General features: G+C 39.0%; 1 protein-coding gene across 1 annotated transcript; it reads left to right on the top strand.

Annotated features, from left to right (window-relative positions):
* The first annotated feature begins 410 nt into the window (after positions 1 to 410).
* Positions 411 to 15,404, top strand: afap1l1b (actin filament associated protein 1-like 1b). The gene is made up of 18 exons (XM_037687324.1): positions 411 to 534; positions 3,567 to 3,647; positions 3,743 to 3,822; positions 3,895 to 4,012; positions 4,197 to 4,286; positions 4,396 to 4,607; positions 5,675 to 5,854; positions 5,975 to 6,067; positions 6,502 to 6,604; positions 8,510 to 8,662; positions 9,794 to 10,008; positions 11,412 to 11,557; positions 12,262 to 12,343; positions 12,558 to 12,666; positions 12,837 to 13,004; positions 13,094 to 13,260; positions 14,790 to 14,915; positions 15,258 to 15,404. Exons 1-18 carry the CDS (start codon positions 411 to 413, stop codon positions 15,282 to 15,284), a joined length of 2,274 nt encoding a protein of 757 aa, XP_037543252.1. The 3' UTR covers positions 15,285 to 15,404.
* The last annotated feature ends 443 nt before the right edge of the window (positions 15,405 to 15,847 follow it).

Raw genomic sequence — 15,847 nt, 5'->3', positions numbered from 1 at the left:
CAGGATGTGTGAGTGTTTGTCAGGGCAATTAGAACAATGTCAAGAGCAAGGGAACACACAAATAGATACATTAACAAACACAGAGAGACTCACACAGGATGCTGTTGAACATGACCACTGTTCAAAGAAAGCAAAAAATATTTCTCATATACTGTTCAGTACACACTGTTAAGCTTCAAGTTTCAGCTTGGTTCACTGCCTTCTCTTTTTTGCTTGTGTGGCATTGCATGCATGTGCAAATATATAATGCACCTTGTGTAACAACATAGACATTTTAACTACAGAATGCCAAAAGATGGTGGTATGGGCTGAAGTTGATTCATTTTAAAATATTGTCATGAGAACTTTTTGTTGCAATCCAAAAAAAATAATGATAAAAAACCCTATTTTTAAATTGTTTTCCAGTGGTAATGGAGCGACTTTTGAATGAGCTCAGCTCACTGCTGAAGATGTTGGACCATGAGACGGTCAGTCCTGACACTGCTGAGAAGATGGCTTCTGTACGGAACATCCTGGATTCACTACATAAATCAGGTGCTTCATAAAGTCTATCTGGTTTTTTTTTTTTTCCATTCAACCTTTATTTAAACAGGCTAGCCTTATTGAGCCACAGGGACTAATTTACAAGAGGGACCTGCTCCAGACAGGACATATAAAGTACAGACAACAATAACCATAAACAATGATGATAAACTAGAGTAAAAATGCAATTAAAATAAGAGTAGTGTATAAAACAATAAATCAGAGTGCTGTAAAACAAGGTGGAATACTAAAAACAAGAACATATTGGCTTTGATTTTTCTGTTGACATTATCAAATGTTTGAAACCCCTCAAATAAATTAGGGTGGACAGCTTCAGTTCCTTTTGCAAGGTGTTGCAGGAGCAGAGGCCTTTTTGCCAAGTTCAGTCCACTTCGATTAGGATAAATCCACATTTTTTTATCACTCACTTTATCTTCTGTCATCACTATCATCTAAACCAGGTGTAGGCAGAAAGTTCTGAAAGAGTCTGTGGGATTGACCAAATGCAGTATTGGCATGCAGAACATGAATGCATTGTACTTAAATTATAATTGCCTATGATTTATTGCAGTCTTGTGAATTATTGATATTGCTCTCATTGATATTATGATTAAGATTAATTTGCGATATATTGGGCAGTCCTAGGCTCCATGCCCATAGCCTATATTTAAACTTATATTAAATGAAAAGTGTTAAATATTATGTATTGTATTAGTCATATGCTATGCTGTCTCACTTGTGGAGGCTTGTTCCAGGTTCCTTGCTGCAGTGTGGGATCCTCTGCACTCTTCTGCCTTTTTAAGTTCAAAGTTTTCTCTATCCATTGTGCTGTAAGACTAATCATGCTAGCGGGGCTAACACTTGACGTCCAAATGTCTGTGGTAAAACTCACCCAAGTGCTATCAGCTATTAGCTTCTCAATGACGTCAGAAATGATGGCTTGTAACTCGGGTAAGGCTACGTCGGAAAAATATCTCCGACTGGGAACGATGGACCGAGGCTCAACGTAGTCCAAAAATCTTGGGAATCCAATATCCTCAACGGACAAAACAAACTTCCACGCCACCGACATTTTGACTTCTTCCTCTCCACCGTGATCAGAACAAGTAGGCACACGTGACACCATCACATTGTGCTGGCACTGCAGGCATCCTTGTCACTGGGTTGTCATACAAAAACGGTGCCTTCTTATATCGGTGAGTTATTTTGATGGAATGGCCGATGTCTGATATTGAACTTTAACGCTAATATCGGCCGATACCTTGCCAATAATATTGTGCATCCCTATTATACGGTGTTGGGAAAGTACTGCTTTCTTCTCCTCAGACACTGATTATTTGCCTGAATCTTCTTAGAGCTGATGGAGAGTCTCTATCCAAGGCCTCGCTAAATAAGCTCCTCCTACATCCAAGCTTTGCCTCAGTCTGCTTGGTCTGCCCATATCCCTCAGCTGTCTTTTGAGTCCCATCACCTAGCAAGGTCAGATAGGAATTCTTCTTCAGCTTGACAACCTCTCTCTCACCCGGGGTGTCCCACTCCCAAGTTCTAGGATGGTCATCATGAGAGGCACCAACAACTTTGTGACCACAGCTCAAGGCCACTGCCTTAAAAACTGAGGTGCAGAGATTGGCCCACTCGGACTTAATGTCCCCCACCTCTGCTGGGATGCTGTTGAAGCTCTCTCTGAGGTGGGAGTTGAAGATTCTTCCAAAGGCTTCTTCTGCAAGGCATTCCCAGCAAAACCTCACTATACCTTTGGATCTACTGGGTTGGTCTGACATCTTCCCCACCATCTGATCCAACGCACCACTAGGTGCTCTCTTCACCTGAACGTCCAAAACATATGTGTGTTACAAAGCTCTATTTTCAGTTCTTTTGTCATTGCCAGAATCATAAGTCTTGCAAAAAAAAAAATAATAATATTGTTTTTAACTAAAACTGTGAACTTCCTATGAGACACAATATTCTATGATTTTTCCCATCACATGTGAGCACACATGTGGAGCAGAGGGCTACCATCTATGGTACCCAGGAAGCAACTGGAGGGTTAAGGGCCCACATTGCAGGTCTGGGGGATTCAAACTGGTGACGACCTCTAGCCTGTGCACCACCACTAATCCACCCCTCCAAAAAAGCCTTCATTGTCAAATGCATGACTTTTGGTTGTTAGACGGCAAAAAAAACTCAATAAGAGTTGCTAAAACTTATCTTTTAGTATTTACACTGGCCTTTATGTAAATGTTCCTGTCCAGTGCAAACAGTCATTCAGTTCCTTTTCTGTTTTATTTATTTTTCCCACTGAGCCTAAAATAGATTTTCTGTCCTGAATAAGTTGCAAGTAATGAGTTTTCTAAAGCAGATGTTTCAGATTGTATCACAGAAATATGTACATAAATATTGGCGTATAAATGCAATAAAGCTATGTTCACTAACCTCACTTGTACTGTGGATTCATAGACTGGGCTTGTAGTTTTTCAGCTGCACTCTCTTTGTTAACTCAAGTTGACACTTTCAGCAGTTTGGGTAAATTATACTTCAGTATTGTGTTAAAAGTTGTTTTACATTTCTAAATGTGTTTAAGCAAATTGTTGGATTTATTTGTCTGGAGCCAAACGGTCTGTAAATCCTCAACACGAGAGTAACTCTTAGTGTAAGCATGCAACAAATCATGACATTTGGGACTTTAAACGTCCTTGAGATTTTTTAAAGCTGATGCTTATTTATCTGGACGAGTGCAGGAAGAGGAGGAGATAAAAAGGGTTCATGTAAGAGGATACTGAAATTCAAAGGTAAGAGAGGTTAACTGGACACGGTCAAAGAAAGGGGGCCAGCAAAATATGTTTGTTTGACAAGTAATGGGCTCAGTCTGCCTTGAACTTTCTCACAATGGGTTTTCAGGTTTTTCCACACTTTTTACATCTTCAATCATGTTTTTTGTTGTGCAAAAATGTACAAGCTTAATTTCTGTTTAGCAATGTGATCCAAGCTTATTTGTAATTTTATTTATGACCCCACAACTCCCAATTTTTGTTTTTCCCCTGCAGTCAATGGATCAGACATCTACATGAACAGCTGTCTTTATGGAAACGGCACTAGCTTTGTAGAGTCTCTGTTTGAGGAATTTGGTTAGTAGGACTTCAAAACATCCACAAAACACTTGATATGTAGTCATCTTGCTACAAGGCCTTTAAAATGAGATAACATTTTGTTGTTTCACCAGATTGTGATTTGCACGTGTTCAGTGCATCTCCAGTGGAACAGAAAGAGTCTAAAGAGGAGAAGACACTTCTTGTTAAATCTGTAAGTTAGCTACATTCTTTTTCTTAATCATTTGCCAATAATTCTAGTTTAACTTTTAATTTGGTTCTTCAGACACCGACCGACACGCCACCACCTCTGCCAGCCACCCCTCTCCCTGACGATTACTATGAAGAGGCTGTTCCCCTCGATCCTGGATCCTCCCCGCAGTATTTTACCACCAGTACAAACAGTCAGTTTTAAACACGCTCTTAAAAATCGGATTGTTTTTGACCAAACTCACTGTGATCTTGAGATTTTATTTTATTTTTTCAATTAAACCTTTATTTATACAGGTTAGTCTCATTGAACTTTGAGGACTCATTTACAAGAGAGACCTGTTAACCTGTTAGATCTTCCCTTTCACAAATCTTTAGCTTCCAGGAACTCTGTTGAAGATGCCTACTATGAAGATGCTGACAATAACTACCCCACCACTCGGATCAATGGGCCCCCCAAATCCTCCAGTGAGTCTTGCTTCATTCATGACATCACTTCACCTACTACAATAATCTGAGGCATGTTTTTCCTCAGTATTCTTTGTAATTGGTCACATGTTGTGCTTTTGATGTGCAGACAATGACTCTGATGCACTGAGCAGCTCCTACGAATCATATGAAGAAGACGACGACGAGGTCAAGGGACGGGACCCGTCTCGGAAGTGGAAGAACGAGGGAAGTCCAGATGAACCAGTCAAAGATTGCCGCATCTGTGCCTTCCTGCTGCGAAAGAAACGCTTCGGCCAGTGGACAAAGCAGCTAGTAGTTGTTAGAGACAATAAACTCCAGGTAATGAGTAACAAGAATTGTTTAGTTAAATTTTAAATGTACTTTATCAAAAATAAACTGCCTGGCCAAAAAAAAGTCGCCACCAAAAAAATAGGTCACACACTAATATTTTGTTGGACCGCCTTTAGCTTTGATTACATCGTACATTCACAGTGGCATTGTTTCGATAAGCTTCTTCAATGACACAAGATCTATTTCTATCCAGTGTTGCATTAATTTTTTTACCAAGATCTTGCATTGATGGGCACTAGGCACCAAGTATGATGGGTGCATCACTTCACCTGCTTCTCTTCTTACCCTGATGCGCCCATCACTCTGGAACAGGGTAAATCTGGACTCATCAGACCACATGACCTTCTTCCATTGCTCCACAGTCCAATCTTTATGCACCTTAGCAAATTGCAGCCATTTTTTCTGGTTGGCCTCACTGATTAGTAGTTTTCTTAAGGCTAAGCTGTTCAATCCCAATTCCTTGAGTTCCCTTCACATTATGCGTGTGAAAATGTTCTTACTATCACTATTAAACATAGCCTTGAGTGCTACTGTTGTTTTTCTTTGATTTGATTTCACCAAATGTTCAACTGATACACCGATCACAATCATTCAGGATTTTTTTCCGGCCACATTTCTTCCTCGAAGACGATGGGTTCCCACTATCCTTCCAGTTTTTAATAATGCGTTGGACAGTTCTTAACCCAATTTTTGTAGTTTCTGCAATCCCCTTAGATGTTTTCTCTGCTTGATGCATGCCAATGATTTGACCTTTCTCAAACAGACTGACATCTTTACCACGACCACGCGATGTGTCTTTGACATGGTTGTTTAAAAAAGGAGAAGCAACTCATTGCACCAGTTGAGGGTTAAATAACTTGTTGCCAGCTGAAAGATAATTGCTCATGCTGTAATTATCCAATAGAAGGCTTGTACCTATTTGCTTCGTTAAATCCAGGTGGCAACTTTTTTTTGGCCGGACAGTGTATTTCCGTTGCTTCTGGGGGCAAATCAAAACTCGGACACTTTAATGTTCTCTAATCATGTCTGGTTTTTCTCCTGTCTTTCGATGGTAGTGCTTTAAGAGCATCAAGGAGACTGCCCCCAGCACGGAGCTCCCACTGAATCTTTGCAACGTCATCTATGTCCCAAAGGAAGGTCGGAAAAAGAGGCACGAGCTGCGCTTCTCGTTACCTGGAGGCGAAGCTCTTGTCCTGGCAGTTCAGAGCAAAGAGCAGGCCCAGCGATGGCTCAAGGTACGTTTATTCATTGTATCAAACATGTTGTGTTAAGTCAGATGAAAACAGTCATCCCAGTATGACGAGGGAAGAACACGAGTGTTTAGACTTGAAGGGTTTTTCTTTTTCTGGGTTTAGGTAGTCCATGATGTTGGCAGCCAGTGTAACAACACAGAAGGACTGAATGGATCCACTTCTCCTATTATACAAAGGAAGATGGAGGTTGATAAGGTGTGTATGTGTGTGTTTCAGCTTTTTACTTAGACTTTTAGCCAGTTTATCTTCAGTGTAGTCTTTGTGGTGTTGCATGTGCATGTCTTAAAAATCGCCCAGTCATGTGTTTGTTCTGATACTGGTGTATTTTTATTTGCATTACTGTAGTTTTGTAATTTTAAATGTTGCTGATGTCACATTCTCCAGCCCACGCATGACACAGCTGTTCTTTTAGATGTTTTTTTTTTTTTTTGGTTTGTGGGTGACATTATTGTGGTTGCTGAGTTGGTTCATTTTCAAAATGTTTTGTGTTCTGAATCAAGTGAATGCATGTTGACTGGGTGTTTAAACCTTCAGTAAGCATAAAAATGTTTAAAAGGAGGTCAGTAAAATGCATTTCACTGTTTTTTTTATTGCCATGATTTTGCTCAGTAACAGTGTTGTTTCTTCAGATGTTGCAGACTGACAGACAGACGTCAGACTCGGACAGTGGACCAACAGGAGACAATCAGTCAATCGCACAGGGACCGGGACAGGACACCAGTGACTCGCTCAGTAGGTGGAAACTTACAAGCAAACGCTGATGGATTTGTATCTGTGTGTGATTTCTTTTAGAAAATAGAAACATCTTATCTAAAAACAATGCAGAAAAATTGGTTTCATGCATTTGTCATGTCTAGACTGGACTATTGCAATGTTTTATCTGGATGTCCAAAAACTTCTTTAAAAAGTCTTCAGTTAATCCAAAATGCTGCTGACAGAGTTTTAACTGGAGTTAGTAGGAGATATCATATCTCTCCAGTTTTAGCTTCTCTCCATTGACTCCATGTCAAATTCAGAATTGAATTCTAAATCTTACTTCTAACCTACAAAGCTCTCAACAACCTAGCTCCATCTTATATTTGAGAACTTATTGTTTCATACTTTCTTAACGGAGCACTTTGCTCTCAGACTGCAGGCTTACTCGTGGTTCCTAGAGTTTCCAAAAGCAGAATGGAAGGAAGATCTTTCAGTTCTCAGGCTCCTCTCTTGAGGAACCAACTTCCAGTTTCAGTCCATGAGGCTGACACACTGTCCAGTTTTAAGACTGGGCTGAAGACTTTCCTTTTTGATACATCCTATAGTTAGGGTTGGCTTGTTATGCTGCCATAGACTTGGACTACTGGAGGACAAATTGACCTAATTTCCTTAAATGAATTGTTAAAATTGAATAGTTTTCATTTGAAACTATTTCTATCTTATGTGATTCTGGACCTGCCATTGTGTATCTGTTCCTACCAAATCCAGCTGGTCGAAGCAGATTACCGCTTGTTCTGAGCCTGGTTCTGCTAAAAGTTTCTTCCTCATGAGGGAGTTTTTTCTTTCCACTGTCGCCTTCATGCTTGCTCAAGATGAGAGCTGTGATGGAGTTAAATTCAAAGTGGTCTGCTCCTTAGATAAATAGTGTAAAATTATTATTTTTATATATGAATATTTCTGTTCAGTGCCCTGAGATGACTTCTGTTGTGACTTGGTGCTATTATATAAATAAAATGAATTGAACTTTGTGAGGCATTTGGGAATATCCTCATTTTTCACATTCTTTAAAATCATTTATTGTAACATTGAAATTGTTGACTTATTTCAAAGGGGAAAAAGATGAAGTTATTGAAGCTATACAATATACTTTAATAGAATTTCATAAATGTTGTAAGAAACTGTGCGGTGCGTAGATGAAGATCTGCCAAAGTGTTCAATTCCTCTTGCCTTTCCTTTTAATTAAGTTTTCAGGAATAGGAGAAGTGGTGTGAATTAGAATAATTTGATTTGAAATTAACAGTTTAACTCCCAACTCTACCTACTCACAGTGCTTTTTTAATTTTGTCACATTTATGTCCTGCATTCATTTTAGTTACATCATCTGGCTATTTTGACCCTAAAGTTGTTGGGGTTTTTTTTCTACTTAAATAAATCTTAGTAGAAAGAGAAATTATTGTCCTTCCATTTTTCAGTTTGAGTCTGAATCTAAAGTCCTAAAAAGTCTGTAAGAACAAATTCTGATCATAAATGCAAGCAAAGCTTATGGGTGGGTCGTCTTTAACATTTGGACCACACACTCAGGATAATAACGATGTAGAGTTAAAAGTTAAGCCAAGCATTTGTTGTGTCTGCGTTGTTTACTGAATAATCAACTTGAATCTAAAGAGACATGAGAGAGCAGGAGAGACAGGAAGTGGGGCACAAGCAGATATGACATCCTTCCTGTCCTCTTCCTGCAATTGTCTCCCACTGACATCATAGGAAGGAGGGTGAATGGACCGCTGCTGCACCTGGTTCCACTGAGAACGAACGTCCAAACACAGGACAACTTGGAGCATTAAGTTTATGTTGTGCCTTTTAAGATAAAAAGTAACGGTGATGTAACATGATCACAGTGAGTGGCTTCAGAAACGGTTTTATTCCCATTATGTTTGGTTTCAGGCAGGGGGAAGCGCGGCACATTCTCAGAACTGACGGGCTCGATGAGCCGAGCTGCAGGGAAGAAAATCAATCGGATCATCACTTTCTCCAAAAAGAAACCTCTTTCAGGAGAACCTCCCTCATCTTCAGGCCACCAGGATAACCCTCGCTGTGGTGAGCACAACCTGATCAGAGGTTCTGCTGGTTGTCGGATCATCAGGAGATGATTATGTGATTACCGTATTTAAGTCGCAGTTTTTTTGCATAAATTAGCATGCCTGCAACTTATACAGTGAAGCAACATATTTGTTTTTTTCCCCATATTTATAACTCACTTTGGCTGAGATCTGATGATTTCATTCATTCTGACATGCAAAATATTGAACACTACCATATTCAGCAGGGCTGTCAACTAATATGGCAAGCCAAGTGTCGCATTAATAAATAAAAGTGGCTATTAATGAGACACTTGGCTTGCCATACCGAGCCACCTTCGTCTCGCTCTGGAACTCCTGGAGCAAACGTCAAATCAGCTGAATTTCACTGTGCCGCCCAGGTGAAATGCAGCTGATTTGACCATTAAAGTGCATTTATTAAGGAAAAGTTAAAATGAAACAAACCTTAGCTATACTTTTGAACAAACAAATAATTGTTTTTAAGTGTTAATCTTGTTAAATTCTTGTTAAAGTCCTCCCGTGCACGCTCCCGCAGCCACCATTTGGCAGCCAATCGATTTTTGGCACAACACCGACCCACATTTCCGGGTTGTCAGTGGTGACGCATAACAAACGTGACGCATCAGCGGTGACTCATAATAGATGCGACTTATACGACGAAGCGACATATTTGTTTTTTTTCCACTTTATTAGACATATTTGGACTGATGCGACATACGGCGGCGGTGCGACGTGTACGGTAGAAAATATGGTACTTTAAAAAAATGTAATCATGGTGCATTATTCAAAACACTGAAAATGCTTCTGATAATCTTCATAAGGCTTGTAAATTGTTGAAAATATTTGATTGTTTTTGTGCAAGTCCTCTCAATGTTGAAGGTTTTTTTTATTTAATTTTTTTAGTTTTGTGGTATTCTAAATGTTCCTCTGTTTGAAAAGTGATGTGACCCGAATATTAATCATGATCAACAAAACTTTAGTTTGGATAAGGTACATTTTCCATGGAGGTGGATTGTTGCATTGAGTGGAAAATATTCACTATGTTTTAAATGAAAAGTGATTAAAAATAATAAAAAGTTGAATTTAACGGACACAGGGACTGTTTGTTGTTTCTACGTGACCTCCACAGGGTTTCTCAGTGTGTGTCTGAGCTCTTCCTGGAAGGAGCGCTGGTGTGTGCTGCGAGATGGAAACTTGTACCTGCAGAAGGACCCTGGGGATCAGCGGCCCCCAGTTGTTGTGGTGCCCCTGAAGGGTGCCGAGGTGGTACCGGGTGGCCTCGGACCCAAACATCCCTTCTCTTTTTGCATCATGCAAGGGGGAAATAAACTAGCAGCTTTAGAGGTATAATGTGTATTTTTGTCAGATTCTCAGTGCAAACTTTTTTTTTTTTTTTTTAAAGCTGTTTCAACTATTCATTAAATTCATTTCCTCCCAGTGTACAATGAACGGTTTGGATATCAATAATTCATTTATTTGCCATTTTTAGTGATTTATTTTTTGCCTGTAAATTTCAGTATTGGCATTCTAGCGCGCGTGCGTGCGGGTGGGTGGGTGGGTGTGTGTTTGTGTATATATCATTGTAAAAAGAAACGGTCTACCATTTTTCATTTGTGGATATATTCATTTAATTTGTTTATTAGCCTTACTTTATTTATAAATATCCAAAGTTAGAGTAGGCTATTTATATATATATATTTTTTTTTTGCAAGTTATAACAAAATAGTACATATCCTTAAGAACATACCGGTACTTTTTTCTTGAAAATATATTATGAATGCACGATATTATCGGCATGGTATTGGTATCAGCCGATATTGGCAATAATGTTAAATATCGGACATTGACCATTCCATCAAAATAATTCACAGCTATAAAAGGTGATAAAAAGGTTAAGTTAATTTTTAATTTAAGAAGCTGTCATGTATAGCTATTAATGCACTACTACTTATGCAGTTTTCACTTGTAGCTTGTGAAAAGGTTGAGTTTAGATTTGTGAAAATTTACAAATTTGCACTGTTCAAGTGTTGTCATTGTATTAGAGAGAGTAAATGTCATGAATAACTTAAACATAATCCAAGTTGAAGTGTTGCATCATGTTCAGCCCCCCTTTTGGCATCTGCATTTGGTAGCAGGCCAAAGTAACAAAGACCATGCAGAATAATGTAGTATTTTAATTCTACAGTAGAAAAAGCTTTGTAGTCTCTGTAAGTAGGTCTAGGAAAAAACAAATATCGGTATTTGTATCAGTTATCGACCAAATAAGTTTTAACATATTGGATATCAGCCAAAAATCCAATATTGTGCATCCCTAAAATCTATATTTTATAAATTCTAAACATAAAATCACACACTTAAGTTCTGAATTGTGTATATTTTAGGGAGTTAATTTTATTAAGATTTTTTTCTTACATCCTGTTCATATTAGATATTAAAAGTATGATGGGGAATATTTTGAACTAAAAGCCTAAAATAGATCAAAATCAAGGAATAAAAGTTTGTTAGATATTCAAAATATCTTTGCTTGCTGTAACGAATGTAAAGTAGCTGCTTGATAACACCAAACCAAATCTTACAGTAAAACAATAATACAAGTGGAATAATTTTATTTGACAAAGGAGTTTTAATGTAGGTGGACTGGTTTGTTTTTCCCGTCGTGCTTCACATTATCTAAATGTTGTCGTGTGTACAGGGATGTCACACCTCCAGTCAAGTTGCTAAAATGTCACCATGTTTGTGTTTATCAGGCCAGCTCCTCAGAGGATCTTGGCCGCTGGCTGGGGGTTCTGTTTGCAGAAACCGGCAACACCACTCTTCCTGACGAGCTGCACTACGACTACATCGACGTGGACACGCTCACTGACATACGGCACGCTGCCAGACACTCCTTCCTGTGAGTCACTTCTGACAGTACAGTGCCTGAACTTACTCAGTTTCCATTTGTTAGTTATTCATGTTCAATTCAATTTATAAAGCACCAAGTCACAACAGAAGTCGTCTCGGGGCATTGAACAGAAACATCCATATACATAAAAATCCAATTAAAAGTTCTCTATTTAAGGAAGCCAGCAGACTGTGTTGAACCTTCACTTCATCACAGTCTCCCATCCTGAGAAAGCACAAAGGCAACAGTGGAAAGGAAAAAAGCCTTTTTTAACAGGAAGAAACCTCCAGCAGAACCAGGGTCAGGACGAGCGGCCATCTGCTTCCACCGCTGGGGTTTGAGAGGAACAGGAAGGAGAAACAGAATGACAGGTCCAAGTGTACCCCCTAATGGAAGAAAGGCCAAAAAACACGTTAAGATATAAATAATTACAAATACAAACAGGTGGAGTAGAGCAAGTAAAGACAGCAGCAGAGAGGAAATGTGGTCAGTTTGTCCTGCAGCAGTTGAAGCCTATAGCAGCATCACTAGCTCAGGAAACCCCAGCCAACCCTAACTATAGGATTTCTCAAAAAGGAAATGGCCTAATCTTAAAAGCAGACAATGTGTCAGCCTCACGGACAGGAACTGGAAGTTGGTTCCACAACTTTAACCCTGACATGCTGTGCATTATTTTTTTTAAATTCTGGTTGTTGTTGTTTTTCCTCTGGTAGTTGGGCCACCACCACTGCCACTTCCTCCAGCAGTGCCTCAACAGACTCCAGAACCTATGATGAGGTTTATGAAAGTATTGAGGTGAGGAAACGTCATTTAGCAAATGTAAAAAAGTTTAAATCTAATCATTTCTTTTGTCTGGGTTGTTTTTAAATCCAAATGAAATTGAACTGTTTTGTGACTTTTTTTTATTATTACTGCAGACGGCAACATTTATCTTTAGTTTTAGTGCTTGTTATGAGACTGACCCAATAAAATATTCTGTAAGTTCAGCTGTTTTTCCTCAACGCTGCAGGATGAGGAAGTGGAAAGCAAAGCAGGTCAGGTGAGACGTCACGCCTCCTTCTCCAGCAGGGGCTCTGAGAAAACCGAACAACAGGCTGCCATTAAAAGACACGTCTCCAGTGAGTCTCCCCTCACATTTCATAATTTATTGGCCCTGCTACATAAAAATTTCATGGGAGAAAATGTTGCCTCAACCTCCTCACTCCTCCACATCAAGAGTTTATTTATCTGGATGACTGATGATGCTTCTGCTCATAATGCAGAATCACCCTGATTTGTTGCCTCTTAGATGTAAATCAGTATGGACGCTACGGGAAGACGCGTGCAGAGGAGGATGCTAGGCGGTACCTGAGACAAAAAGATGAACTGGAAAAGCAAAAGGAGGAGCTCAGAAATGCATTGATCTCCCTCCGCCGGGAGAAGAGGGAGGTGAAGGAGGAGATGAAGAGTGAAACAGGTCAGAGAGAAATGTCACAGCTCAGATTCAACTCACTGTATGTTTTGATGCTTTTTTATGAGCGTGTATGTACATGTGTGTGTTTGTAGCTCATGGTATGGAAAAGCGGCTAGCTGAGCTGGAAACGCTGTGCAAACAGAAGGAGGAGGAGAGGGTGGAGCTGGAGCTCAAACTGACAGAAGTCAAAGAAAACCTGAAGAAATCCCTGGCGAGAGGAGCGCTCGGACCTCCCACTGACACAAAAATCTGTGTCAAGGTGGGCAGAGACTGTTGTTTCACTGCTGCAGCAAATAATAATAAAAAAAAAATCAAGTTTTAGAAGTATATTCTAATTATGATGATGATTTTAACACTAAACTACAATTATTGTACGTCTTTGCATCGTTATGCATTTACTTTCAGATAATCTGATTTAGTTTTTAGCATTCGAGCTTTGTACAGTGGTCCTGAGGTTTAACAGAACAATATCTGAAAAAACGCAATTACATTAAGCCAAACCAGAAGTTAAAAAAAAAAGTAACGTTTTAAAACATTTTCCTTTCGTACAAGTAAAAACAGTTCCTTAAGAATATATTTAATTTCCAGAGTTGTACCCTGAACATTCAATGTGACTCTATGTAACAAATGTTTTATTAATCTAATACTAATAATTAGCATTCTTCTACGAAGGAGCTTTAGAGCCATGCTATGAAAAAAATTTTTTACATTGCCACGCTAAGAAAAAAAAAAAAAAACATAAAATTACGAGAATAAAGTCGTACAAGACTTTTTGCAGCTCTCAGTTTTTTGTTTGTTTGTTTTTTCCCTCGAGTTGGATCCATGACTCGACCTGTCAATCAATCCAGTAGGCGTGTCAGCAAATGACCAATCCGAAGCTCAGTGAGTTGTAATATTATCCAAACTTGGACATGATAAAGCAGGTTTACCGCATTTTAACTGTGGTAAAATGAAGAATGTTGAGCATCTTGTTAAGTTATACTTTGGTACTGGTTTTACAAATAAGGAGATGGTTGGATAGAGAACTTTACTAATTGGCTTTTATTTGTGTGAATGTTCCTGTAAAGTGCCCTGAGACAACTTTGTTGTGATTTGGCGCTATATAAATAAATAAACTGAATTGAATAGAATAGTTAATCTGTGAGCACATCAGCATCAGATTATTATCAGTATGAGGACTTTAAACCTGCTTACAGTAAGGTGGTATGCTCTGATGGGCTGCAGCAGCTCTGCAGGTGAGGAGCATTTGGCTTCGGATTGATAATTTGCTGACACGCCTACTGGATTGACTGACAGGTCGTGTTATGGATCCGACTCATGGAAAAAATAAACGAGAGCTGAAAAAACAGTCTCGTACGACTTTATTCTTGTAGTATTAAGACTTAATTCAACTTTATTCTCGTAATACTAGGACTTTTTATTCTCATAATTTTATGGCTTTTAATGTTTTTTTCTTAGCATGGCCCTAAAGCACCGTCGTAGTGCTTCTACCAATTTCAGTATCTAAAATATTTTCTTGTCATTAGCCTTTATTGCTGAATTTCAGTTTAACACTATATAATGAAGGATTTCTTCTTCTTTGTTTGGAGGAAATGAGACTTGTGGCTGCAGATTGTTGGTCTGTTGGCACTGACCCCACTGTAATCTGCTCTAGTTGCTTAGAAACATTGCAGCAGTGCTTTCACAAAGTTACTCCTTCTAACTAGGACAGTCCAGAGTGGTAAAAAAAAGGCAACATTCCTACATTGTTAGTCTTTTAAATCTGACGGTTATTGTTTGTGTGTGCAGACTGCTGGAAATAAAGTAGAAAAGGTTTACAGTGAGACTGTACCGGTGAACTCTGCGTCTGAGCTGCGTAAACGTCCCCCATCTCTTTACGCCTCCTCCAAGGGGAACGTCATGCAGAAGGCAAAGGTGGAGTGTTTCTACTGAATACATCAGCTAGATGTGGGCCAAGCTTTGTGAAGGACTCTGATCTGACCGCAGTATGGAGGCTCACATAAACATTAATGACATCATTTTGTCTGGAGTTTTCACCTCGAGTCACAAACCACAGATTTTTAATGCTCGGTTCTCCTCCAGTCTCCACAGAAAACTGAATGTAATGGAACTTAAAATGTCCTCAAACATTAAGAATTTAAATACTGATGTATCTGTAAATATAGCTATCAAAATGTTTTGATAAAAACAAGTATCCGTGTGTTTCTGAGGAAACGAGCATGTTTACTTCACCTTGTGCTTTCTTGTTATTTTCAGGAATGGGAGTCAAAAAAGGGAACATAGATTGGACAGACAGATGGACAGGAATCACTGAGAGGAACACTAACTTTTAATTTGTGGCAAAAGAATGTGTCAAAGAAGAACGCGTTGGGAGGAAGAAAGCTGGTGCTGAAGAGGACTAAGAAGAAAAGAGGAGCACAGACAGCATGATGCTGCCTCGGCCACCGACTGAAACATTTACTGATAAACCAGCTCAGTATTAATGTGATTATTCTCAAAGTAACTACATTGTGCGTGCGTGCGTGTGTTTGCATGTGTGTTTACATTTGCACAAGGCTGCAGAAAGTGAACCTGTAGCTGTTTAAAAAAAAAAAAAAATCAAAAGCAACGGGCGTGGGGTTCTTAGAACCAGAACCTTCCACTCACCGTTCTATTGCTTTTATTCACACAGAACTGAAAATAAACACACACACCAAAAATATCAGTATTACTGGCAAATGTTTATGTTCCTTATTTAAAACCTTTAAAATATAAGTTTGACACTGTACCGAAAACAATGTTATGTGTAGCAATGTGAAATGGTTGATTGAAGCAATATATATTTTTATATTTGATGTTTGCACTTT

Source organism: Nematolebias whitei, chromosome 14, assembly GCF_014905685.2.
Source record: "Nematolebias whitei isolate Nwh7 chromosome 14, NemWhi1, whole genome shotgun sequence".
In the NCBI taxonomy this organism is placed as follows: domain Eukaryota; kingdom Metazoa; phylum Chordata; class Actinopteri; order Cyprinodontiformes; family Rivulidae; genus Nematolebias; species Nematolebias whitei.
The sequence above is the reverse complement of the archived record's forward strand: the minus strand, read 5'-3'. Positions and strand labels throughout refer to the sequence as shown.